The sequence below is a fragment of the Musa acuminata genome, chromosome BXJ2-9 (genome assembly GCF_036884655.1).
Source record: "Musa acuminata AAA Group cultivar baxijiao chromosome BXJ2-9, Cavendish_Baxijiao_AAA, whole genome shotgun sequence".
In the NCBI taxonomy this organism is placed as follows: domain Eukaryota; kingdom Viridiplantae; phylum Streptophyta; class Magnoliopsida; order Zingiberales; family Musaceae; genus Musa; species Musa acuminata.
The window spans coordinates 46,877,466-46,905,019 of record NC_088346.1 but is presented as its reverse complement, the minus strand read 5'-3'; the positions used below and the strand labels follow the sequence as shown (position 1 = coordinate 46,905,019).

The 27,554-nt window shown below is 36.7% G+C and overlaps 4 protein-coding genes across 4 annotated transcripts; 3 read left to right on the top strand and 1 right to left on the bottom strand.

The window, feature by feature from the left end:
* Positions 1-1,266: 1,266 nt before the first annotated feature.
* LOC135624049 (F-box protein KIB3-like) lies at positions 1,267-2,550 on the top strand. The gene is made up of 2 exons (XM_065127522.1): positions 1,267-1,742; positions 1,863-2,550. Exons 1-2 carry the CDS (start codon positions 1,267-1,269, stop codon positions 2,548-2,550), a joined length of 1,164 nt encoding a protein of 387 aa, XP_064983594.1.
* Positions 2,551-7,530: 4,980 nt separating this feature from the next.
* Positions 7,531-10,629, top strand: LOC135623689 (uncharacterized protein At2g23090-like). Its single transcript, XM_065126933.1, has 3 exons — positions 7,531-7,765; positions 7,901-7,941; positions 10,321-10,629. Exons 1-3 carry the CDS (start codon positions 7,693-7,695, stop codon positions 10,438-10,440), a joined length of 234 nt encoding a protein of 77 aa, XP_064983005.1. The 5' UTR covers positions 7,531-7,692; the 3' UTR covers positions 10,441-10,629.
* A 1,400-nt stretch (positions 10,630-12,029) lies between these two features.
* On the top strand, positions 12,030-23,885 carry LOC103999128 (protein SNOWY COTYLEDON 3-like). Its single transcript, XM_018831383.2, has 7 exons — positions 12,030-12,345; positions 15,676-18,005; positions 19,639-19,758; positions 21,451-21,567; positions 21,659-21,748; positions 23,304-23,411; positions 23,504-23,885. Exons 2-7 carry the CDS (start codon positions 16,533-16,535, stop codon positions 23,567-23,569), a joined length of 1,974 nt encoding a protein of 657 aa, XP_018686928.2. The 5' UTR covers positions 12,030-12,345; positions 15,676-16,532; the 3' UTR covers positions 23,570-23,885.
* Positions 23,886-24,521: 636 nt separating this feature from the next.
* LOC103999127 (zinc finger protein AZF3-like) lies at positions 24,522-26,020 on the bottom strand. The gene has a single exon (XM_009420786.3). It carries the CDS (start codon positions 25,448-25,450, stop codon positions 24,713-24,715), a length of 738 nt encoding a protein of 245 aa, XP_009419061.2. The 5' UTR covers positions 25,451-26,020; the 3' UTR covers positions 24,522-24,712.
* Between the last annotated feature and the right edge of the window lie 1,534 nt (positions 26,021-27,554).

The following is a 27,554-nucleotide window of genomic DNA, read 5'->3' as shown; positions in this document are numbered from 1 at the left end:
CACTATGACTCACATCGATAGTCTAACTTAATGTAGTATTATTATATTATTAGACTTATTAGCTTATTTGATAGTAAAATGGTTTTCAAAAATTTTAAAATCTAATTAGGTAAAATTACTTTTAAATAAAATTTTATTTTATTTATTTTATATTTTAAATTCATTTTATATCTTACCAGTTAATTGATTAAGTGAAAAATATTAGATTATGTTATCATGTTTAATTAAGTAAGATATATTATAGATATGATTTAATTATAATTAGGGTTATCAACAAATATAAAGAAAGTCCAATTATGATATAATTCTTTATTGGGGATGACCGGGAGGGAGCCTCCTAATTTTTTATTCTAGACTCTTTACCCTCCCCTATAAATAGACATGACCTCGTAAGAACTAAAAACATTGATGAGATATTACATATCTGTTCTCAATCTCTCCTTAGTTCCTATTCCATCTTATAGCGATCTTATAAAAGATAAGAAGAGAATAGAAGATAAGTTCTTTGTAGATAGCTTCCTTCATATCGGATGAGAGTGCATTTGCATATGGTGAAAGGTATATATTGAAAGATATATAATTTTGATCTTGATCTATCATTATTTGATTTTAATTTTAATATTAAATTTTTTTCATATAGCAGTAGAATGATTAGTCTTATGCTAACTAACTCAATTTTCATTCTGAAGAACTGCTTTGTCTAACTATTAAAAGAAATATTTTAACCATTTGCGTTGGTGGAGTATTAACTTGCTTCTGCTGAATCCAACACAAAACATATACTTGAACTTCTACGGTAACTGCTCCTAATTGTTTATAGATATAGGGAGCGTTTAGTATATAAAGAAAATTATATAAAAAAATATTCATGCAATATTCTCATGCAAAAACTTTCGCCAAATGGGATCACCATGCAAAGAATTCTTGAACTACCTCTTGTCCGACATGACCCATTGTAACATAAAGAAATATTTCAATTGATAAGAAAACATGTTGTTGATAAAGTTCATGATTGGAAATAATATCCATCACTAATGGGGTACCAAGAGATAGACTCCTCTATCATTACTTGGGTATTTCTCATCTCGACAAAGGGATAACAATAATACTCTTATATTTGTACGAGGCTAATTACATATTATCCCTTATAATTGGTTAACTTTAGTATTTCAATTCTTATAAAATATTTAATACTTTTTGAATAGATTAATAAATATTTGTTATTTTTCATAACTCTCGTTTGGTTCTTATAGGCACGAAAGAGTAATGGAAAATACCAGTATTACCTCTACCATCGTCTTAAATAGTCAAGAGAAGGAACCACATGCGGAAAAAGATTCCACAATGGATAGACCTAATTGGTCATCACTCCCACTAGATATCGTAACACTGATTAGTGAAGAACTTCCCTTACCACATCGCATTTGTTTTCATACCACATGCAACGCTTGGTATTTTGCAACCTTGCTCAAGCCCATCCCATCCCCACTGCTCCTCGTACGCAACGATGAAAGTGAGCATAGTGATTCATGCCTGTTTGTATCTCCCATTACCGATTTTTTTTTTATCTACTTCCCTATCAACGAGCTCCATGGCACACGTTGTGTCGGTTCTAATGCTGGTTGGCTCGCGATCTTAGATGAACAACTAAATGTTAGCCTCTTAAATCTCTTGACGAAGACTCGAATCTACCTCCCCTCATTTATTACTTTGCCTCTTTATAATCCCCCTTACGAGAGTAAGTTTTTTACGACGGACTTCAATGATCTATTAGCTTATGCTCGTAATAATTCCTGCCTCAAAATTTTGCATGATTTCATCATTCACAAGGTAGTCTTCTCCTCAAAACCTACTATCCATAGCTACATCGCAATGATTCTTTACGGAACTGATCCCGAAATTGCCTACACAAAGGCGGGCAATGAAAAGTGGATTTTTCTTGAGATGTCATCAACAATGAAATACTATTACGAGGATATCATGTATCATGATGGCAAATTTTATAGTATAACAAATGAATCTGAGGTTCAAGTGTTCGACTTAAGTGGAGATCATCCTGTCATGATGGTACTCATCGAGAGATTAGCACATAGTACTGAATACCTTGATAACATATCCGGTTCCACCATCAATGATTTGTATAGCAAATACTTGGCATGCTCGAGCACAGGAGAGATGTTCCTTATTCTATGGCATAGAGACCATGCATATTACCCGAATAATGGGGTACTGCCTAGACCAAAGGATTTCATGCTTATGAAGGTTAAGCCAGAGACAAGTCATTGTTGGGCTACCACGAAGGATATGGGGAACATGTGTCTATTCATTGGTAGCAACAATCCCATTTTGATACCTAGCAAGGATTTACAAGGATTAAAAGGAGACCATATCTTCTCTGTTGAAACCTTCCCAAGTGAAGAGGTTGATCGATATACTCGTATTGTTGGATGCTTCGATTTGAAGGAAGAAAGGTGGGAGAGCTTCAGTGAATCATCACAGTCTCCACTGTACCTGAGACCACCCATCTGGTTTACACTCTCATTGCATTGAGTACAATAATATAAAGATATGTTGGTCTATTAGTCATATTTGAACAGTAAACATTTACATGGAGCTAATTAACCATTTCCATTTGTTCTATATCGAGTAAAGAACATGTTTTGCTTTATTTTTGGGATTGCATATGTTCCATTGAAGTTTCTCTCTCCCTGATTGATATGATACATAGCTGATGTTGTAATGCTTTAAATATGAAATCATAGATACAAAGCATTGCAATTGGTTTTCCTTCATGGAAAGACAGCATAAATACATGTGTCCCAATTCTAGAGAGAAAAAAAAATGCTTGCATGAAAAACTAGATTGTGGAATTATCAGGAAAATTCAAAGATTTCAATAAAGTAGCATTGGACATTGAATTTAGGTCTCTTCATATTGAAGTATTAAATGGCACTTAGTCCATTATAAATATTAATCTATAGATTAGAGGATAGATTGATCGATATAGTTTAATTTCTTTAAAACGAACATAAGCCAATTTGAGAATTTTGAATTCAATATGTAATACCAACTAATGTAAGGAAATTATTATTAGCATACGAGTTGGATAATATCTCCTAATCCTCACTACTTTTCACTTTTGAATTTTCTAATTTGAACATCGAAAAGATCGGAAGAAACCTTTCATTATGGCCTTCAATTACAAGTGTAGAGATTCTATGTGAAGCGTTTTCACCCAATTTGGATCGAGAATTAAGTTTTGGATTATTACTAATTCTTTTATGAATCATGATAAACAAAGAATCAAATTCACTTAAAGTTCTACTCATGATATGAGCTACCAACAAAGGTTTATATGTTAAACCTGAATATTCGATAAGGGTATATTAGGAATTAAAATGGATTTGGTTGTGGTTAATAATTAAGAATATGGGTTAAAGATAGCACATGATTATTGATTTATTTATCTAGAAAGAAATGATGATTACCTATATTTTAAAAGAAGTAATATCTACCTATAAATACTCAATTGGTAATTTATTAGTATTATATTATTTTAGGATAAGAATTTTATCGAGATTAGCATTAATTTATTTCAAGGTATTAAATATTTATGCTTTTTATTGCATCCTAGAATTAGAAAAAAAAATGAGTCAAAAATGGGTCAAGCACAAACAGTTGTCGATTTAGACATATATTGATAAAAGTTAGGTTCTAGGTTCTTATTATCCTCAACTAATGTTGAATTAAATGATATTATCAATGCTCCCTCTTATAGGCGAGTCAAGGGTTCATAGTCTAGGTGCATTAATCTTATATTGCAAGACTTATATTTACAAATTTAATCTTATAAATTAATATCGATAATTTATTAGTATTATATTATTTTAGGATAAGAATTTTATCGAGATTAGTATTAATTTATTTCAAGGTATTAAATATTTATGCTTTTTATTGCATCCTAGAATTAGAAAAAAAAAAAAAAAAAAAGAGAAAAGCTGATTGAGTCAAAAATTTGTCGTATAAGTACTTGTTAAATTTGGACATATATCGGTGCAAGTTAGATTTAGCTTAGGCATAAGAGAGACCTAATAGACTTATGAATCGTTGGTTCACATACTCCTCAATATGAGATTAAATGATATTATTAATACTCCCACTCGTAGGGGAGCCAAGGGTTCATACGATTTTATCTTTTCGGAACATGGGAGTGAGTTTGCTCAATGGTATACTCATACGATTTTATCTTTTCGGAACATGAGTTCCAAAAAAAAAAAGCTTCTAAGGGTAAGGAAGACCCGATGAATTTATAAGCTCTTAGTTCTCATACTCCTCAACGAACGTGAGATTAAATGGCTTTATCAAGAATAATTATTATTTTAATCTATTTTGATTATTTTTAAAAGATACTTATTGAATGTATGGTATGGATACATGCACTTATTATTATGTTCGTTTATATGTTAGCCATCTTTGAACAGTAAACACCGACGTTGAGCTAATTAATTATCTCGATGTTAATTAATTCCGTTTGTGCAATATTGAGACAAGAACATGTTTGGATTTATTATTGAAATTCATAATTACAATTTGGTTTTCCTTTGTGGGAAGACATCATAAACACATATCACAGTTCTACCAGAAAAAAAAAACCACTTGTACCATTAAAAATGAATTGAAGAAATGAATGAAATAATTCTGTATTGCGAAAATGAAAAACTCGAATGTGACTTTATTAGCCAAATTCAGAGAACATATTTTAAACAATAAAAGACACTCATACCATTAAAAATATTAATTTGTACATTAAAGGATAGATCCACCAACATAGTATAATTTCATTAAAATAAATATAAAGCAAAGTTGAGAATTTTAAATTTTATATTATTAGGAGAAAATATCATTGACGTCCTTGTCAGCCCGACATGAACTTGATCCGTACGTGCAGAGTTGTTCAAGGTGAAAAGCATCTCCTCTCGAGATGTTACCTGTACAAAGACCAAAATCAATAAAAGTTTTCTGAGTCAATCCCTTCGACACTCAAGTTAATCCCGATATCAATTTTTGTGGATCTATGTTCTCGATTTCAAAACCCTTACCTAGAGTTGAGTGTGTATTTTTATATTTTACCTTGGAGAGATAAAATATTAATGTGAAGATTCCATAGGGAAGGTAATTGTAACCGTCCCGAGTCATCCCTTGGACTCTCATGAATATTTCACAAAGAAGATATATTATAATCATTTTGAATTATCCTTTAAACTTCTATCTACGTAGAAAAGTACGTGATAGGTCGTGGGTCTTTTCCTCCCACAAATCTTATGTGGTACTCGTGTAACGAGTGATAACCGATCATGTATCAAATATATTTTTTTCTTGTGCTATACCAACTAACGTAAACAAACTATGAATATTTTTATGAATAAGCAATTCCAATATACATAATGGATTCCAACCAAATTTTATGAATGATTTTCTAAGATATAAAAGTTATTTGTAAATATATAAACTTAAACTTCATCAACCCATCAAGTTTGAACTTATCATATGAATAACCAAATCATTTGCCCTTTTATATTTACTATTAAAAATTAACCAAATCATTTGCTCAAATAAACTGTTTTGCTATGATAAATTCTAATGGCAAGCCAAAGCAAAACTAAACTGTTTTTCACAATGTATCATATAAACATTAACTGGAGAAATAAAAGTGAAAGGAATTTTATTCAAAGGAGAAATCTCAAATGTTATTTTAGAATAAAATAATTGTCTAAAAAGTTACAAAAAGTTCTATTATCTTGAACTAAGAGTCAGGAAATGCTGGGACTTCTCCACAGCACCACCTAGAGATCAAGGGAGGTCTTCTCTAACCAAGTTTCAGCTTAGCACTATTACAAGTCTGCTTTAAAATACAAAATATAAGATAAAAATATATTATTAATTATGTTGAATAAGAACCTTTTATAAATAAGTCACCACAATCATCTTTATCAAAAATAAGTGAGCAAAATAATCGTAAAACAAATCAAGTCATATATTCTTATTCTCATAATATTAGATGAAAGAAGTGGAGACATGTTCATTCTAACAAAAAAAAAAATACAAATACTATCTAAGAAATCACGTTTGATGACCGACTCTCCTCAATCGTCATGTACATTATCTTTAATTATGATTACTATTTATAGATAGAATTTATTAATTGTTTTAAAATTTCATAATATAAATTACTTAAATTAGGTGTATTAAACCTATATACCCTATGATTGACCTAAACCATAGCCCACTTAGACCTTAGCTTGAAGTGATCAAAAACTAGTTCGGAATCACCCAAGTCTAGTCTAGTTTTATTTAATTTAATGTTGATTTATATATACTACCGGTAATTCATTTTTAATTTTTTTATATATACTACCAGTAAGAATTATATAATTAAAAATAAAAAAAATTCATAATATTTGACACAATCAGTTAATCAAATTCAATCTAATTAAACATGAACTTCTAAAAAATATTTGACATGCTTTGAATCGATAAAATTAATCCGATTGACCAATCGTAAAATGATATGAAATTTATTTATTAAAATATGCCAATTAAGATCAAATAGTAAAATCTAAATTTACGATGTGCCACGAAGTTCAAAATTTTCCATTAATTAATTCTAAAATTCACAAATTTTTTAAACAATTAAAACATAAATCGAATACTTTTCATGCATCTTAGAATTCCTCAATGTATCATTAGCTATTCTAAATTTCATAATATTTATTTATTAAAACACAATTTTTTTTTTCAATTTCAATTAAAAATAGTTAAAGGAGGACTAAATGTAGAGGAGTCAACTTAAATAAAAGATGAGGGGATGTCACATATAGCATAAATCATAATTATTAATTATATAGTTGATATTTAATTAAATAATTATCATATTCCATATTGGCCATTCAAATTACAAAATAACCTTAATTCCATATTCCATATTATCACCTCAAATCTCTAATCTTCCTTCGATTCTCACAATCACTAAGATAGGTTATATATCTCTAATCTAATCAAATTCTCCTTATATTTAACATTAAATTGAATCTTTCGAACCCTATTGCTAATTCAAGCATGTAAAGATCTAATCTCGATTCTCACAATCACTAAGATAGGTCATATATCTCTAATCTAATCAAATTCTCCTTATATTCAACATTAAATTGAATCTTTCGAACCCTATTGCTAATTCAAGCATGTAAAGACCATAAGTCCCGGCATAGTCTTGCAAGATCTCAACAAATGGATTTGACGTGCTCACTCCTAATTAGCCAGAGAAAAAGATCACGGTTGAATCCAAGTCACAAAGATCTAACAACCAAAATCTATCATAAACACTTTAAAATCTACCAAACGGCTCACGGGTGAAGGAAGATATGGATCCGACTTCAGACCCGATCCAAAGATTTTGGTTGATAGTCGGATCGGAACTGAAATGGATCCGATTGGGTCGAGATACCTTATAGAGGCTCCGTTACCTTGACCCAGTCATAGAAACCCTTGCGTGAATTGATCGCACGAGTCAGTCGCTCGTTCACGCTCCGGCCGATCTCCTCGCTTCCCTTCCTCCTCGCGATCGTCCTCCCCTGCCTTGTACGATATCGGGATCAATCCGATCGCAACAAGAAGGAGACGAAGAAGGGATTGGAGATGGGAGGCGGCAATGGCCAGAAGTCGAAGATAGCGCGCGAGAGGAACATGGAGAAGAACAAAGCGGCCAAGGGTATTATTGATGGTTCCTCTACGATATCCATCTTTCGATCTTCTTTTTCAAGATTTAACTTTTTGGGACTTCTTTAGAATCTTGTGTGTTTTCTCACTGACCGATCGTTTATTTTCTTTTGGTATATTGGCGCAGGAAGCCAGCTGGAATCGAACAAGAAGGCTATGACCATCCAGGTTAACTATTTGGTTTAACTTTTCTTTTGTCTTCCTTCCTCTTCGTTGTCTTTGTCTTTGGATTTCTGATTGGAATATGGAGATTTTACGATTACGCCAATTGATTGCCTGGATCTGTCGCTGTGGATTGGGTTTTCGGATTCGTGTTTGATCAATCGTAACGATAATTGACTCGGGATTCTAGGGTGTTTGTTATTGATCGGGCCTTTTTTCTTTTAAGTAGATCTGGCTTTCGTTTTCAAGATGATTGCAATTAATGGGCTTATCTTGTTGTTTTCTTTTTTTATGTATAGCTGACTAATGATTCGGTCGGGATGTGATTCTTGGAAGAACTCGGTGGTGATGTGTTGCGATAACTTGTGAATATTATATCATAGGATGATTGTGTGTCTTTTATTAGAAAATCTGGTTACCTTCTCCTCTTCATTTTTCTAATCGAGGATCTATGGAGCATTCACACGCATCTTAGTGTCCCTTTGTGCTTTGGACACCCTTTAAGCAGAAAATTTTCTCTTTATTGGTCACGTTATCATTCTTATGTTGAACCTAATTCTTAAGTTGGTGTGGACTAGGACTTAGGTGATAAAGTACTATCATGAAACAAAATGTGATTTAGGATTATTTGATTGGGATTTTGTTCTCAGCAGATAGAATCTAGTTTCAAAGCTTGTGCGTTCTATATGTCTTTTGGGTAAACTGGCTGGGTTATTTGTATATGCTCTTGTGGTAACAGCTTAAGTAGTTTATATTATATTTGTTTTAAATTGTTAGCTATGGATTTTTTGCAATGCAAAAACATGTAGGTAAACAATCGCTTTCGTGCATCAATGCATTTGCTCTGTTATTTCACGTTGAATGAGAGTATACAGCTTGAATTTAACAAAGAAAGTTCCATTATTAGCACTAGATCTGATATTTACACTTGGTTTATATTACATGTTGTTGTATGCACTAGAATCCCCAAATAGTTGGGACTTACGGGTTTATTATTGTTGTTGTTGTTGTTGTTGTACTCACTAGAAAAAAACAAGGTCTAAAATAGGATTAGAACCAGCACGCATTGGGATTGGAATGGATCCATTGGATCAGTGGGCTTGCATTTCAACTAAAAATCCATTAATAGAAAAAAATTTAGAAACAATTTAGAAGTGTTTAAAAATTTTCAGAATGTGTCGGCAATATTTTTCGGCGTTGTTGTTGTTTTCGTCCTCCTAATCTTCTCCTCTTGATCCTTTTCTTCTTTCGATGATAACATCAAGTGCAGATTGGCTCATTGAGGTAAGTAGTATTTGCTTCACCTCATCTTTTTCCCCTTCCTTTCATTTTTGACAAAACTACTTGGCTTTAAAGGTTCCGGGACCTAGCAGACCTGATGGGTAGAGGCTAGGATTGGGATTCATAGGGCTCATTGCTGAAGGCAACCCATGAATTGACCTAGGAATAGGAAAAACAAAAAAAAGAAAATAATACATTTTTTCTTGGGAAGGAAAATAAGAAGATAGAAATATAGAGAACAAAGAGTTTGTCCTTTTTCGTTGATTTTCTTAAACCAAGGATATCAAGGAATATATATAGGCAAAGAACCAGCTTGAAATTCTCTTTATTGTTCTCTCTCTCTCTCTCTCTCTGACTGTGTGGGGTTTGTCAACTGCAGGAATAGGGTAGTAATGAAAGGATTGATATAAGTGTGGACTTAGTGGCCTCGTCACTAGTTGGATCTAAGCATCTTTTATAATTTTGGCAAATCTATCTATACAAATTAGTTGATTTTTGTAGGTTGCTTGAGTTGTCCAGAACCCGCATCATCTGAAGCTTAGCCTGGTTCTAGTCATTCCTTTATATGTATTAGATATATTTTGGCATATCTAGCTATTTTTTTTATCAAGTTTGCAGTATGTTGTTCAGAAATTTATGCATCAATTACACATTATTCCTAGATCTGTGGAACATGGACATCATTGCAGTGAAAGGGAGAACATAGCCAAGCGTGTTGTCATCAGTCGAAGTATGACTGACACATATAAGCCAGTTTGCTGATAGATGAGGAAGAACAGTTGAGACTTCGAAAAGACTCATCATACCAGATAGTAGGCTCTTTGGTTCTTTGCGTATCATAGTGCTGTTGAAAGCTTTACCAGGGATGAAGATATCCTATTCTGAGTATGATGTGCATTTTTCGGAGGCCCTGTAAATGTTTTTGTTCCAAGTGCATGACTTTGCAGACTATTAGTCTTTTTGAGTGACAAACTAAATTATCTACATTAAGCAATTTTGTCTTTGGTTTATTGCATGAACAGCCTAAGGGCTTAAGAAGTGCTACCATAGGATTTCTCAACATCAAGTTCTTCGACTCATTTCGTTCTCCTATTCTGATTACAGTGCAAGGTATGCATGCAAACCTTTATGTGTACGACATCAGAAGTCAAATGCAGAGAACATGCCGAAGCAAAGCATCCAAAGTCTGATGTGTCTCAGTGCTTCCCCCATCTTAAGAAGTAGTGACAAGCTAGAAGGAAGATTATAGTCAAATTAGGCATGGACTAAAATACTGATTGAATGGTGATGTGAAGGGTGCGGGCTTTGGCTTTGAATTGGACTGCTTTTATATGCCTCGAGTCTTCTTATTGAAACCATATCTGTTGTATTCTCAACTATCTACAATAGTGAGCAGACTTTGTGGGGGATTAAGATCTTGTTATTGCTGCTAGCGACCATTCTGTGTTTTTGTCATTCATAAAATTCTGTGTTGATAAACAATTTGTAAGGATTCCATGTACCAATATAAGAGGAGTATGCAGACAAAAAGTGATATGTGGGATAAAATCAAAGCAATACTTAATAACCAGTTTTAATTTGTTGTTCTTTTCATCTTTCAGAATTACAAATTCAGACATTTATTTTCCTATGATAAAGTTTAAAAGAATATCGTTACCAACGATTTCATGGATAATGGAAAACCTTTTTATGTAGGTACAAAAACTGAATTGGGATGCATAAACCCCAACAAGCCTATTAAATCTCTCCTCCTTTATTTTTTGCCCCCCAATTTTTGTTTTCCAAAATCAGCCTATATATCATTAACTAAAACGAAGGAAATCGACTCCACGACACTATATGTAGAAAATAAGAGTCAAGATTTAGAATGGTCTCAAATTTAGTAATATACTGTTAAATTTGAATTAATTATTCAATAAGATGAAAAAAAAATAATGTAGATATTATTCATAGAATAAAAATAAAATAAGTAAAATGATAAGAGAAATCAAGAGTCTTATGTAATCATCAGATATCTTTAATATTAGAAAAAAATTTATAAAATAATAGTGAGACAATAATACTTTTATAGATTTGTGTACTAGATAATTAAAAAAATAATATATATAAAAATTTGTGTTTTCAAGATAAAAATATTTAAATGAGTGTGTTGAGTTACTAGGAAAGATCAAAAAATAAATATTTTTATTCGTGAATAACTAGGTATTGTAGATAGTTTTAAGATTATAAGAAAAATTTTATAAGATAATAGTGAGACCAATAATACTTTTATAGACCTAAGTATTAGATAATTAAAAAATTATATATATATATATAATTTATATTCTCGAAATAAAAATGTTGAGATGAATGTGTTGAACTACTAGCAAAGATAAAAAAAATACTTTTATTCATAAATAACTAGTTATCGTTTGATACAAGATAAGATGGTATATATATACTTATGAGATTTTATTATATAGTAATAAAATAATTAATATTAATGATACGAGAAGAGATAGAAGAAAACTTAAAAACATCTTTATAGAAATTATAAATAAATATTTATGTATTCTAAACTTAATTAAATATATGATATTTTATATATCTCAATAGCGATAAGTAAGTGATTCATGTTATCCATCTCAAATAATTATAACTTATAAATTTATTATTATTATTGTATGTGTAAAAGTCATGTGTGTTATTTGATATAATAATTAAAAAATCAAAGGGATTACTGAAATAACTTTATTTGCAATTTTGCCTGATTTTTAAATAGTGTTTTGGCGCCTCTGTTTATACCCAACTTGGTTGTTTCCTCTGACGACGCCCAGTAGTCACTCCTGCGCTCCTTCCAAAGCCGTCACTCCCACCTCTTCTTCCTTCTTCGGCCAAAAGCCAACTCGCTCCCTCTCTCCTTCTTTGGAGGCCACCCTGTCACCTCCTCTTGCTGCTGTACCTTCCGTCGTGCAGAGGCCGCGGTCCTCTACAAAGCAGGGAGGAGGTGTTCGCTCACGTCCCGATGTAATTTACCCGTGAGCTTCTTCATGTGACTGCTAGGTCTGGCTGAAGTTTCTCGGTACCGTTTGCCGCGGAAAGCCGCGTGAAAGGGCGACCTCGACTCTGCTTTACTCGATTGAGGTTCAGGTGCTCGATCTTTTGCCTCCCTTAAGTTTTTCATTCGATGAGCGTTTGGAACTCGGTTAATCTCGAACGAAGTCCTTTCTTGTATTACTCGTACGAGCTAGAATAGCATAGGATAAGATAGGAAGACTAACTGGATATAAATACTTAAAGTTCAGTTCTCAGAATCTTCATTTCACTTCGCTGGCTTGACATTGCACATCATGTAACTCCTGGACTAGTTTGAGTTTTGTGATTATATGAAAGGGGATTGACTAAGTTAGCTTGGTGCAAAAATAATTAAGCCTCTAATGGGTAACCCATAAACTTGAGCCAACTGATCAAAGCGCAATTTTTTTTGTTTTTGTTTTATTTTGATGATACTTGATTTTAAAGTATGACCATAGATGATATTTCTCTCCGTATTTTGGCATGTATTGGATCCTTATTTTAATTGTTGAATATGGCTTACAAGTTGAGAAACGTCTGTGTCATAAAAGCAAATGCAGGCTTTGAGACAATATTTCAAGTCATACAACATATTTGCCAGAGAAGATTATGAACACTTGATGCCATTTGTTTTGGATGTATGGATGCAATGTCTATAAAAGTTCTGTTCCCCAAGGACATCAATGAGTTTATCATGGAACGTGGTTGTAGATTTCATATATGTTTCTTTTATTTATTTGGCATTTTTTTTATATGTTTACTGGTCACTTAGATTTAGCAGCATTCTTTAGTGATTAATCACCTAACCTAACCTCTGATATAAATATTTTTTGGTAGAATAACTACATTTACGGTACTGTCACCTTTTCAAGCGTAGAGCTTATTGCAACATGAATTTGGTGAATAAGTTTTGCTTTGATTGAATTGTTCCGTTTAAAGGGAGAAACATCTTTGAGGCCATATGGCCTCTTGTAGGGGTTATTTGTCTTACACCAAATACATCCAAACACGAAGCATGCCTAGTATCTAGATATGATTAACTTTTGTCAACATATCTGAAAATCCAGTCACATGAAAACATGCCAAAGATGAGAAAGGTAGAGTCCTGGCAGAACATTCATCTTAATCTGTTTTAAGCAATTTGATATTTTATTGGCAAGATAGAGTCTTGGCACATGGAAGCGTTGCTACTGTGTGAACTAGACAACCAGAATTAAAATCACAAAAATAATCTTTCTACTTGTAGGGGTAAGGTTGTGTATGTTGACACTCCAGATTTTGTATTGTTGAGAGGCTCATGCATTGGACCATCCTTTTTGATATTTAGGTGGACTGTCCTCTTAAGTTGCTTAATTCTCAATGTTCAAGTTCTGCTCTCGATATTTAAATAACTGCACCGCTAAAGAGCTTGAATGACTGAAGTGCTTTTTATATTTTAAGCTCATTACCAAACAAGAAGATAGATGAACCCTTTCTGTGTGCTCGAAGACCTGAGGCTGATATGTTTATTAGGACAATTCCAGTTTTTTCAAATACTCGTGGGGTTCATTTTGGTATACTCCAATAAACCAATCTGAATTTCATCAGGTTATACAACTATCTTCTACCGAAGGATTAGTTTTGATTCTTGACACTTCTGCATCATTTCTCTGAAGGGTAACATTATCAAAAGAGCTATCACAAAATTGATCTCAAAGATGCACAATGACATAGTTACTCCATTTTTTTTTTCACCAAACTATTGGTTTCTTTTTTTCAAATAAGCTCTCGTCATGGTTTTATGTGACATTCTTTGAGGAGATTCCTTCCAGGAAAAGTAAAAGAAATTGACATTTAAATGTGAATTGAGGTGGATGACTAAGGTGGGTTTTATTTCATCTAGTGGTCAAAACTATTAGATCCATGTATTTTGAGATAAGCAACAATTTGATTGATTAGTTATGCTCTTCGATTCTTATATAATTTATTGCAATCCATCATATCTATATATACAACTTCTCAATTTTTGGCCACTTATGACAAATCATTGTTTCCATCCAAGTTGCCTAGATGTTGTGAAAGCACCAAATTGGTTGGCTTTAGGTTTGTAAATTTAGTGGTTCATATTGTCATCATTAACTTCTGTCTGTCAGCTTTCATAGTCCAAGCAGTTATTTCATTAATGACTTTTTTCCTGTTCAATAGCATTTGATGGTAATCTTTTCATGGTTGTTATCACAAACAAACTGTAATATTGTCTGAATGCTTCACAGCATGTGATGTGCAACTCTGTTTTTTGCATCAAAACAGGTTATCATCCACCAGATTCTTTTCCAATTTATTTTCATATATAGCTACAATGCTATTAATGGCATCTACAGTTTACACTACTGAAGCCATCATTAAAAGAATTCTTTCATAATGACATTACTGCACAAGCTACACTATTGAAGCCATCATTAGAAGATTTCTTTCCTCTCAAGCTAGCTTCATCATGTTGTTTTACTTTTCCACATAACAGATGACTCAATCAGGAGATCACTACACAATATATGCTCAGGATTTTTCTGTCTTACATGTGGGGTATGTCATCCTACTCTGTTTTGGAACCTATAATTCCTTGCCTGAAGTAGAAGGAGAAAGTAGGGCATCAGTTGTAGGCCCTCATTTCTGTTCCCAGAGTAAAAATTATTCTCCTGTCTCCTTACAGTCATTTTCATCTTAGGATACTTGGTTCACAAACATTCTCTTGTGGACCATCCTATGAAGTGCAGATCAAGATCCCTATAGTCAATGTTTCCTATGTGGAACTTCATCAAGGTTATTTGCTTCACTCTTTGTTAACTGAACTGTCAAGCCAAAGAGTTCATCTCTAGATATGTTATTTATTATTGTTATTATTATTATTTTGCTGCAGGATTGGATGTTACAGTAGTTGATCTTATGTAGCTTGTAAGTCAATAAAGCCTTTATCAGAGTATGGATTAGGCCAAAATCTATCTAAATCTGATAAAGGATTCTTGAACTTGGATTAAGTTCATATATAGTTATCAAAATAGATCTGTCTGAAAAAAATCCAACTAATATATGTTTCCCTTCATTACATAATAAACTTCCTAATCTTTAAAGATTATGAGAGGGCCTTACTACATTACACTGAATTATTAACTCATGATAACACTAATTATTACTGTTCTTATTTCTTTTTTCTTATAGCAATGATTTCATCAACAACAATAGTTGTTGGTTTTATTAGTGATTGCAAATCCATTTCTTCTATCAAGAACATAAAATCTTTGGGTGTGACAAATGCTTTCCGCTGAATGCCAATGAACATACTTTAAGATGTGTTGTTTGCCTTTATATATATATTTATATATTCATTGTGAAACATGGAGACAAAGACTATAAAATGACCCTTCTCAGGAAGCTTTGGATGAGGACAAGAGACTGGATGCGGCCCCGCCACGTCAACTCATGGTGGACTGAGCCATTAACCATCAGGTGACGCAGCGGTTCTCTCGATTAGGATCACTGCATGGCCGAGCCACCCCTGAAAATTTACTTCATTGGTGGCACACCTCTCACGGGCCTGCCAAGTTGGCCCAACGTGTGCGTGCGGGACTCACGAATAACAGGTAATCAGCATCAGCATTCTCAGGGGTGACTCAGCCGGCCGATCGCCATAACCATCATACGCACCCAAATACCAAAAGAGTCGTTTCTTCTAATCAGGGGCACTGACTGTGGAGTCACCCCTGGACAAATTCAGGGGTGACGGCACCTCCGGAAGGCCTGACATGTTGGGGCCCATATGTCTGTGAGAGATAGTATCACCCCTGAAGGTTCTCAAGGGTGGTTCGATCCTTACGCAGGTGACAGCCGTTGCTTTCCTCGCACTACGACCCCTCCATCATCACCATCAGCCTGTGACACTCCCTGTGAACAAGCAGCTCTCCTTTCTCTGCTGTTCCCATCGCCGCCGCAGACCCGCCTCCGTTTCCTCCCTCTCTCTCCTCCTTCTCCTTCTGTTGTTTCTTTCTTTGATCTCTTTCCTTTCCATTTCCTTCTCCTTTACTCTTCATATCTCTCCCTCTCTCTTTATACCGAGCCTTACCTCAGTCTGTCTCTTTACTTTCTTCTTGCTCAGCTCTTCTTCTCCAGTCTTCAGGGGAGCCTAAGAGAATAACCCGAAGTCCGGTGCTTCCCTCGGTAGCATCACCGCCCATCCCCGGAACCAGTGAAAAGGACCAAGAGCTCGGCGGGGAGTGAGATCTCCTAAGATGGTTGCTGCCATCCCGGCGGCTACCGCCGCCACCCCGACGGCGACCACCCGCCCTCAAGCTCAGAAGAAGATCCCGAACCCCTCTCCTCGCCGCCGCGATCCCATTTGCTCCGCCCGGCCGCCGCTGTCCCTCTCCGAGAAGAACAATGCCGTCGCCCCCAAGTGCCCCCACACGAAGGAGATGGGTTCCCGCTACCTGGCCTCTTACTCCCCTTCCTCATCTTCCACTTCTGTTGCTAAATGTGGCTCCTTTCCGTCTGCTTCCGCCTCCTCCTCCTCGAAAGGTCCTTCCTTTGCTTCTTCTTCTTGTTATTCCGCTTCGACTGTGTCCTCTTCCTCTTCTTCTACTGCTAATTCTTCTCATCGACGCTCCCATTCGCCTCTCCCCACTCCCCGACCCTCTACTCCGGTGGCACTGCCCCGGTCTTGCATGCCCAGCCGATCCAAATCCGTCGACCGCACTCGACCCGCCGATACCGCGATTCGCCATGCCGCTAATAACCCCACCGAACTCTCCTCCGCCGCCGCCAGAGTCCTTCGTACGACCACCAGGAGTCTCTCTGTTTCCTTCCAAGGTGAGTCCTTCTCCTACCAGACCAGCAAGGTCAGAAATGTCTCTCCTTCCCCAAACAGGAGGCCGACTCCGGAGCGGCGGGGGCCTGTCACTCCCGCGGCCACTCCGGCAAGGAGCAGTTTTAAGTCGGAGAGTGCAAGACCGTTCGACAACCACCACCGATGGCCCGGGACCAGGACTCATCAGTTGACTCCACTGACGAGGAGCTTGGACTGCTCCATTGGTGAGAAAGATTCGGTCTTGGCAGCCATGCGATCCCTGAGGCATTCCATAGTGCTCAATGAAGGTGCAAGGAGGGCCTCATTTGACGGTGGTGACCTGTCCCTCTCATTCGACATTGATAGCTTGTCTTCTGGTGGCAATTCGGTGTCACATGAGCGCCCTACTCTGCCACCAAGGGGGCGGGCAACATCCGGTGGAATTGATGTTCCTTCAAGGTTTCTGCAAGAGAAGGGACACCGGTTACACAGGTTGTCAGGGCCAGGTATGCCGCAACCATCAACTCGACTGAAGAGCACAGCCCCTACCAAGCTTGTTCCAGCAAAGAAATCACTTGTAAATGGCCTTCTGTCGTCTCCTGCATCTGCACCTTCTACTCATTATGGTTCTTTCAGACCTTCTTCTCCTAGTAAGCTGACAGCTGCCTCACCAAGGGGCATCCCAGGTGTTCAACGGGTGACAAATAGCCTTGTGACAAGCTCCCCCAATGTTGTTTCGCTGCCTGTCAATGCTGCATCAATCTTTAACTTCACTGCTGATATCAAGAGAGGAAAAACTGGGGAGAGACGGATCAAGGATGCACACCAGTTAAGGATATTATATAACCGGCTCTTGCAGTGGCGGTGGGTTAATGCACAGGCGAATGACAACTTTCTTGCTCAAAAATTGGATGATGAGGTACTTTGCAAGATTCCAGCTTGGAGATTTAATCTTTGTAGTGGATTATCAAGTTGAAAGTAGAATGTTATAAATGGGAGGGTTTACTAGGTCTTGCATCTTGATTAGTGTTTGATTTTCTGAAATAGAATCTCTTCTTTATTCTTAAATTAGAATAATTCATCTATACAATCTAGTGGTTAGTTGTAACAGTAGTCTTTTCACACATAATTACTGTGAAGTACAGATTTGATCTATTGCACCTTATGCCATAAGTTTGCGCTAGAATTTTATGGTTTATTCAATGAGAGTCAAATAAATTTAATGCATAGCAAAATTAAGAATGTAAGTTACAGTACCACAAGAATATCCATGACATTTTTTAGTATTTATGCCATCTTTAGATATCTTTAAGGCATGCTCAATCTGATTTAGTTTTTGTCATATTATTTTGTTGAAATTCTCTATAACATAAAAAATCAGCTATGCTAATTTTATTCGCAGTTCTGCAGTTGTATCATTCACTATTCTGTCTAAAACGAGCATGAGTTAGTGGTATTAGGTTTGAATAAACTGCTTCTACTCAGAAAATAGATAACTAGTATCCTTTCTTCTTATAGCTAGCATTCTTTCCTTTTCTTTTACTTGAAGCATCACATTGTAGTCTGCATAAAACATCAGCATTTTTTGAGAAAATCAATTTATATTTTGTGGAATATGCACAAAATCAATGTCTTAGAATTCTTTTTTAGAGAGTGACATTGAACAATATCCCTGCTACTATATATTTACTCATATGTGGACTTTGAAAGACCTTCCTGCTTAGACCTGCTTTTTGGGATCTGTGGTCTAATAGGCTGAAAAAATGGGCCCAACACTACAAATAGATTACAGGTTTTGGTGGGCTGGACCAGCCATCTGTGCTATTAGCTGGTCTAAGGCCCACCATTCAAATAGCGCTGGGCTCCATTTATGAAAAATCATCAGGATAAATACAAGTATCCTTTGTTTGTTATACATGTAGTTCTATTTGCACCAGGGAACACACAGGTGTCATATAATTTGCTGTAAAACAAAAGAAAAAAAAGATTGAGCTAGCCTATTAATTATTTCAACTATTTAAAGTTTGTTGGATGTAAAAGAACAAGTTAGAAGAGTGAATAAAAGCACTGGCCCTTGTAATATATTATTTATGCAGAATATGAACTAACTTATGAGGGAACTCTCATCTTTATTTCTTGATATGATTTCATAAGATATGTTATGCCATAGCTGCAATAAACATAACCAACATTCTTGATAAAGGGTTGCACCTTGTTTGGTTGACACTGATAGCATATCTGGGTCATAACAGCATCAGCAAATTACCATGTCTCAGCACAGGACTTCTATTTTCCTTAAAAATAGTGACAAATTGGTTTCAATCTGGGCAACATCTGAAACCCTTTCTGGTAGCAGTGTGCTTTGTGGTCTTTTCATTCTCTTGTCTCTTGTTGTCTTCTGATTCTTTCTGGTTGTAGCATGCCAGTCGCCTGACAATTCTGATTTTACAGTATAACTTGATTGTTCTGAATGGCTGGTGTTCTTTATTGCTTGAGTCGTTGGACTCTTTTCAATTAAGACATATTATACTTTTCTTATGATCTCTGACCAGAAATATTTATATGATGCCTGGATAACTACCACAAAAATGCATGAGTCAACAGCAATTAAAAAATTCAAGCTACAAACGGACAGACAACATGTGAAGCTCAATTCTATTCTCAAGGGGCAGGTAAGATTTTTGTCATCATCTAGATCTCATTTTCTATGCTTAATGCTAGCGATTTTTTACTTTCTCATTTTTTAACATCATTAGGGAGAATTTTAGGGATTTCTATTAGGATTTAAAATTCTATTAGGGATTTCTCATCTTGTATCAAGTGCTTTAAGAGAGAATTTTAGGGGATAAAAGGAGAAAAGAGAGATTTGAGGCAGATGAGAATTTATTAATTCCAACCATATACTTAATGGTATACTTATTGAACTATAAAAGTTATTAAGGAGAAAAGGAAACTCATACTCTACGCAATTTGTCTAAAAGATGACTAAATAACCAGCATAATCTAACCATGTCGGTGGGACTTTTGGATAGCAATTTGTCTCTGATTGGCTCTAAAGATCCTCTACAATTGCCACTAATCTATGATCAAAGTACACTAACATTCCTAGACAAGTTTTCTATTGTGTGCATAGTGGGTTTCCTGTTCTTGCTTAATGGCCTTGGTCTTCTCTAGATATGATGAGGACCCTCTTAGCATTGTTCTAGGGCTACTGTTGAGGGTCACGTCACAGATAAACCTAGTCGTACCCATTTTAGGGGTGATTGGAATTCAAGTAGTGGTGGTTCTATTACATCTTCAGAGCAGGATCACTTACCAAACTACTATAAGAGATAGTCTGCACATAGACAAAGAGGTTTAACACTGAATTGACTACTAATGTGATATCATGGAATCTCAAATAGATTGGAGAAGACTCATCAGCACTGGTTCAGTCCTAGGCTTGCACCTAGAACAAATAAGCTCTAGTTAGATCTAGAAATACCATAGTGGGCTACCCAATTTTGCTTGACTCTCTGAATGCTGTGTTGATGATATGGAATTCGACCTTAGGTTTATGTTTGAGTCCGACATCATGTTCAATCCAAGATCAAAGATAAGCTCTAGTCTTTATAGTGAGTCTTATAATATTATTAGTTAAATTAATCCCATCTAACCCTCCTAAATCATCTGGCCATGTTACTTTAAGGTTGAAATACGTCCAACAGAGTTCTGTTTTGATTTGAATTGAACCGGAAGATGTATTGTAGCAGTTTCCTTCTTCTTCATGTAAAGTCATGGTTAATGACTACTTCTCATGAAAAGAAAGTTCACATTGAACTAGTTTCAGTATCAGGATTTGTCTGTCAGACTAGTGAACATTGCCCTTAGTTATATTAATTAATCAATTACAACCAGCACACAAGACATATTTGAATGGTACAGTAAACACTTATTTGTGAGTGTTCATGACAGTTTTTGGCCTAACATCAATCCTTTATTAATAGGTTGATTGGATTATCAACAGGGAAAGAAATAATCAAAGTTTACAGTATTGTAAACAAGCTATGAAGTTAGACTATAATCTTATATATGAACACTGATAATCTCATAATGTTCGACATGGTTACAGTAAAATATATAGGTATTCATTTTCTTCTGTCTTGTATATATAAATTAAACCCTATTGACTTACAGGTTTAAACTATTTCAAAATTCTTGTAAAGCGTGACTAGGGCGTCCAAAAAATTATATGTAGTATGCACCTTCTAACTGAATCCTTATCCTTATATTGTGCTCGAATGGTATTCCTTCCGATCCATGCCATTCTTTGTAGTATACTCAACAGATAGAGCCTAAATCTGCTCCACAATGGGGTAATGCAGATAACCTATCTGGAAGAATGGTCTCTTGTAGATCAAGACCATTCAAGTGCTTTACTTGGAGCCATTGAAGCATTAAAGGCGAGTACTATCTGCCTTCCAATTGTTAATGGAGCAAAGGTTTGTATATCCAAGTTTTCAGTAACAAATGCTACCTATTTGGTATCATCCAAAATTCAGAACTGATGCACTTTCTCTTCTTTCTTAACAGGCAGATTTTCAAGAATTGAGAAATGCTGTTAGTTCAGCAGTTGATGTAATGCAGGCAATAGGAACCTCAATATGGACTATATTGTCTAAGGTTGATGAGTTTGTTATTTCTTATTTGTGTTCCCTTTGATACAATTTTCATTGGCTTCTTGCATGCATACTAGAGAATATTAAGCTTTAGTGAAAGAAAATAATCATTATAGTCACTGAAGTTTGTTTATAATTAATGCATTCACCTGTGTCTCTTTGGAGCTTGGCAAAGGCCAAAGTTATTAAAAGCTGCATGACTTAAGGTCAATATGGATGACCAAAGTTTTTCTTTCATAACATGAATGATCACAGAGGAGAATGTTGAAATGGGTGTGTGAAATTACTAGAAAAGATAAGGAAAAAAATATTTTTATTCGTGAATAATTAGGTATTGCTTCGATAGACGATAAGATAAGAGAATCATTTAAAGTGATATGGGCATGTGCTGATGAGACTTTCGGATGCGATAGTCAGAAGAGGTGAAATAATTAATGTTAATAGTACAAAAAGAGGTAGAGTAAGACCTAAAAAGAATTTAATAGAAACTATAAATAAAGATCGAAGTACTTTGAACTTAATTAAGCATATGATTTGTTACCAATCTCAATGACGACAAAAGATTCATGTAGTCAATCCCAAATGGTTGAAAATTACAGCTTTGTTATTGTTTGTGTTGAACATGGATATTAACAAATTGTACAGTGTAACATTATATCATACCACAATGTGGTATAAACTTGCAATGTAATTAAAAATTGGTAAACACATTCCAAACAGGATTAGAAAGCAACATAAGTTATACAGAATAATCTATTGAAAAATATAGTTAATAATGTTATCTAAGAAATACCTAATCTGAAGAAATATACAGAGCTCTCTCCTTCTCTATGAGCTTATAAAATTTCTTAATTCAGAAAATCTCAGTTCATCAGTATTTTGAAATTAACACATAAAATAAACATATTTTTTCCTTTTTTTTATTTAGGTCTCCTAGGAATTATTCCCTTCCTTCACACTTAATTTGTCATTGGTATAACTATCAAGAAGTTATTGTGTAACATTCAGTTTTTTTATGTAATTCACTTGCATCATGTGAAATATCAGAGTCTGTGAAGTGAGATCTATATAAATTTAGATATACATTGTATGTTTACTTAAACATAACTTTTTTTGATAAATCATCAGGAACATTTGATAAGACCTTTTTGCTAAACAATCAGCGATTTATTCTATCATCCATGCAGTTAAAAAAAATCAACTTTCATTGAACTGTTCACTTGTCCTTCAATATATTTGGTCAAAATCTGGAATCTATTACAGTCTATATGTGCTTCATCAAGTAGCCCTGTGATTTATTTCAGATGTTTCGAGAAAAACATTTTGCCATGTGATTTGTTTCAGAGATATACTGCCTTAGATATCTTACAGATAATTCTTCAGTTTGCTGGTAGCTTTTAAGAAAATGAGCTGATTATGTAGCATTTAGTACATGGTGCAGCAAAGGAATTTGTCCAAGTATCCAACTGCTATAATAATGCTATTTGGAATCCGTACTAAGGAAAGCTATTTTTTTTTCCTTCACTTGAGATCATTTGGACAACTTCAATTTTCTCCAGGTAGAAAGAAGAAGTTCCATGGTGTCTGAACTTGCTGATTTTGCAACCAAAGAACAAGCCTTGATGGACCAATGCAGAAATCTTTTGTCCACGGTATCAGCCATTCATGTGAGTGTTCCACCTCCTCTACTTGGTCGTTGTCGATAAGTTACCTGCTTCTTAGAACTACTAATTCGGTTTCTTAACGAGTCTTGAAACAGGTAAAACAATGTAGCTTGTTAGGTCATATAACACAGCTGAGCAGACCAAGCCTGATTCAATTATAGATGGCAACTTGGCATCATCTAACTACTAACTCCACAGCAGCCTTTCTTTTTCTAACTCGCGACTCTGCAGAAGGTAACAGAGAAGGAAAGCTCATCAGGTTCAGATTGGGTGCTCAACTTATGCATGCAACCATTTTGGTTAAGCATAGGTTAGTTGATTTCCATCATTGTTTGCCTTTCAGGGTGTGAGTTGTTGTGTATATGTGAGACTCTTTATTTCCTGTTAATTTGGTGATCAATCATTATTTATATCAGAATATGAGTTATATTTAAAAACATTCATATGATGTGTGTGAGATGGAGAAAAGACAGGTTGAGGATAATATTATACAACTAAAGGATAGAAAGAATCGGATTACATATATTAGATTTAACCTACAACTTCAAATCTTAAACTTTTGAGTTGAATTGATATCTTGCTTGTTGTCCAACTTAGATTCGGTCGTTAGATTTATATTTCTGACAATTTTCATGTGTTTCGAATTTCTCATCTTTTGCTGATAGAATGAAATCAAGTTTCATTATCTTTAACATTTGAAGTTGTCATATGCATCGAGAAGTACAAAATGGTCCAAAGTGTAGGTAATGTTTGAGTCAACGCTTCACGTGCCCAAGAACAAGTCCTGACCTAAGTTTTCCTGTGCTCTTGGGCATAGTCAAAGTCAATCCGGTTGGGCATTTGCCATGAGACTTCTAAGAAGGTGAGTTCAACTGTTTCAAGAAGCTACTAGGAAAGAGTGGGAATGACCGAGACTTCCATTCTACGTTTCCTTCATCTCCCAAAAATCCAAGCCAGCCGTTGACCTGCCCAACTTTCTGTGTGGACGAGTCGTAACTCCACTCGAGAAGAATCTACCTAAACTTCCCGTCATCCAGCAAAGACTTCTGCTGGATAGAGAGGGATTTAGCAATAAAATACTTTTAATGTTATTATATTTTTCACATATTAATAGAATTTTTCGACCTTTCATCAAACATTTGACATTAACATGGCAAAATTTAGCATACAAAAGAACTGTAATTGGTTTCACGATGAACTGCTACAAAGAATTGAGTAATTTTCTATACATCGAATAAGTAGCATTTATCTACGAAAAATTGATTGATGTGGTGGAGAGTTGACTCGTTGGAGGCAGTCAAAGTCTACGCCGGAATCAGAAGTCTCGCCTTCTTGAAGGCCATCGGGCTCTGCACTTCCTCCTCCTCCGCCATGGCCACGCACAGCCGGCTGACATCCAACGCGAACTCCGCCGTCGCCGGTAGGTTCAGATCGAACCCCTTGCGGCTCGAGCTGGCGCCCTCCGACGCCGTCGACGCGGTGGCCGACCCGCTGCCGAGGCTCCCATCGTAGTGTCTCCTCTTGTGCCCGCCCAGCGCCTGCCCCGTCGGGAACGTCTTGAAGCACACGGAGCACTGGTGCACTTTGCCGCCGGTGGTGGTGGCGCCTGCTGCGGCGGTGGAGGAGCCGGAAGCGGAAGCGGCCGGGGACGCGGCGGCGGAGGGCTCCTCCCCGCCGCTGCTGGCGTTGAGCTTGCGGTGGCTGGCCTTGTGCCCTCCTAGCGCTTGGTAGGAACCGAAGGCCTTGCCGCAGACGGAGCACTTGAACCCGACCTTCGCGGTGGGCGTAGGAGTCGCCGCGGCACAGGCGGTGGAGACGGTCGGGAGGTGGTGGCCGGAGCCGCCGCGGGCGAGCATCATGAGGCAGAGGGCCAGGTACTCCTCCTCGGTCGGCGGGTGGTCGAAGAAACGGTGGTGGCGCTTCGAGCGCTTCCGCTTCGCCCACCCCTCGACGGGCGGGAGCTCGTCCTCGCTCATCTCCGATCTCGGCGGCGGCTGCGGCGGAACCAAAGCGACGGCAGTCTCGACAGTGTCCACGGCCATCCGATTCAGCTCAGAAGACCAAAACCACTACGATCTCTAGAAGCAAAGATCAGAAGCAGCAGCAGGAACAGAGAAGAGTGGCGAGAGGAGGCAAGAAATGGCTCTCGGGGACCTTATCAGTGAAGAGTGTGGCTGAGGTTACAGTTATATAAAGGAGAGGAGTGAAGGTGTGACACGCTATATGCAATCGAGCCTAGCCGTTTATGAGCGGCTCAGGCTAAGCTGGATTGCAAAGTCACTATCAATATCTACATGCGAAATGCGTGTAGAAATTGTCGGCGCTTATGTGGAAGCCAAGCCACAGTTCGTCATGGCTAGAGTCATCAGCTTGGCTACAGTCTCGAAGAGGAGTAAGGATGGAAGACAGCGAACGAAGAAGTCAGCTGAGGGCTGCAGCAGGCTAAGTGGAGAGTGGACTAAACCGGCTCATTCTCAAGTCAAAAATAGAGCAAGCAGCAGACCGTTTCCAATCTTCCCTCATCTTGCGTGTCCGGTTTTGCTTGAAGCGGTAGCGGTGCGAAGACGACAAGTGTGGTTCTGGTGGCGTGGGGGTGAGGTGACATCCGTGGGTAGAGAGATGGCAGGTAAGAAGAATATGATTCCGGGAACCAAATGGGGGTCGGCATGCGGCCGCTTTCACGCTAGTCGGCACCTGTCCCGAAGCTGGCTTCCGCGTGGCGGTGGCTCATGGTGGAGGTCGAGGAAGATTCACTGGAGGTTGGGTGGGGCGTGGCATCTTCCTAAGAAGCTTCCACGCGGAAGAAACGTGTTCCTCGTCTTCCTCCCTGGTTACTATATTACAAAGGGCTGCGTGTGGAAGTCTTCCCGCACAGGTGTCCGCTACATGAGTCGTGGATCTCCCATCATCGATGAGGCTGCCTTCTCCCTGCGTTTCCTGAACAAAGAGGGGATTGTGACTTTTCCCACTAAGTTCTTCGTGTTCATTTACTGAGGTATCATTGGATCACACATATCTGCAAAAAATTATTGTTTAGGACTGAAAGGAATTGAGGAGACGAAGTAACACGTTGGGAGAACTACGAGAATAAGAATCAAATCACAAGTTCATTGCATAGAGACAGGCCATTAATCTGGACAGAGCAGACCACCTAATTTTTATCATGGAGTGCAGCACAGTTGAGCAATTAATTCAGTTCTCATTCCACTGGATGAACATTGCATTGATCAGGCCAACCACGCAGGTCAGCCATCAAGTCCAACTCATGCGTTCTCCCATCAGTTTCGTTATGGTATGAATTCTTTGACTTTCTTTGATTAATTTATACAAGTATGCATGTGAAGCTCCCACAGTCACACCACTGTGGGAGTCATCGGATAGGGATCATAGTTAATGAGCAATTGTAATCTTCGCCCTTGAGAAAACTACAAGCTTGAGAAGTTGGAGCTTGTAATTATTTGCATAGCAATTTAGGAGATCCCACTTTGTTTTTGTTTGGCTGTGGGTTCATGATTCACATGCTTGTTCAATGCAGTCACTGCTTAGGTGATGCATGACAGAAGAACTGTGTGGTTTTAACGTATGGAAGATAAGAAATGGCAAGACAGGAGCTCAATGAAGATTGCATGAAGGTCTCCTTGCTTATTGATCACAAACATAAACTGGAAGCAATGACAAAATGTGTGTGTATAAGTTGGCATACAATATAGGATCAAAGAAGGTGGATTAGGTGTATTAGGATTAAATCAGAATAGGATCCTCTGCTGCAAGCAGTTCTTGTTTATAGGTATCAGAGTGAACAGTGAACTGGATGTTGACTATTAGTTGCTTTGATATAGATTTTGACTATTAGATGCATAGATTTTCCTACAATGCTATCCACAGTAAGGATGTTTCCAGAATTAGAACTCCTAAAATAAAGGCTTTTGACTACTCTCTTTCTTTCTTTTTTATGTAAAAAGAGGTAGTTTTACCTCATTGTTATAAACAAAAGAAAACATGAGTGCCAGCTTAAAGTTGATTTCAATCCAACAGAACTCTTCAGAGAATATGGTAGCAGAGTTATTCAAAAGGATGAGAGAAGGAAAGCACCTAACAGGTGAAGCTTGATATCTGCCCTTCTTCCTCTGAAATTTTAGATGACCC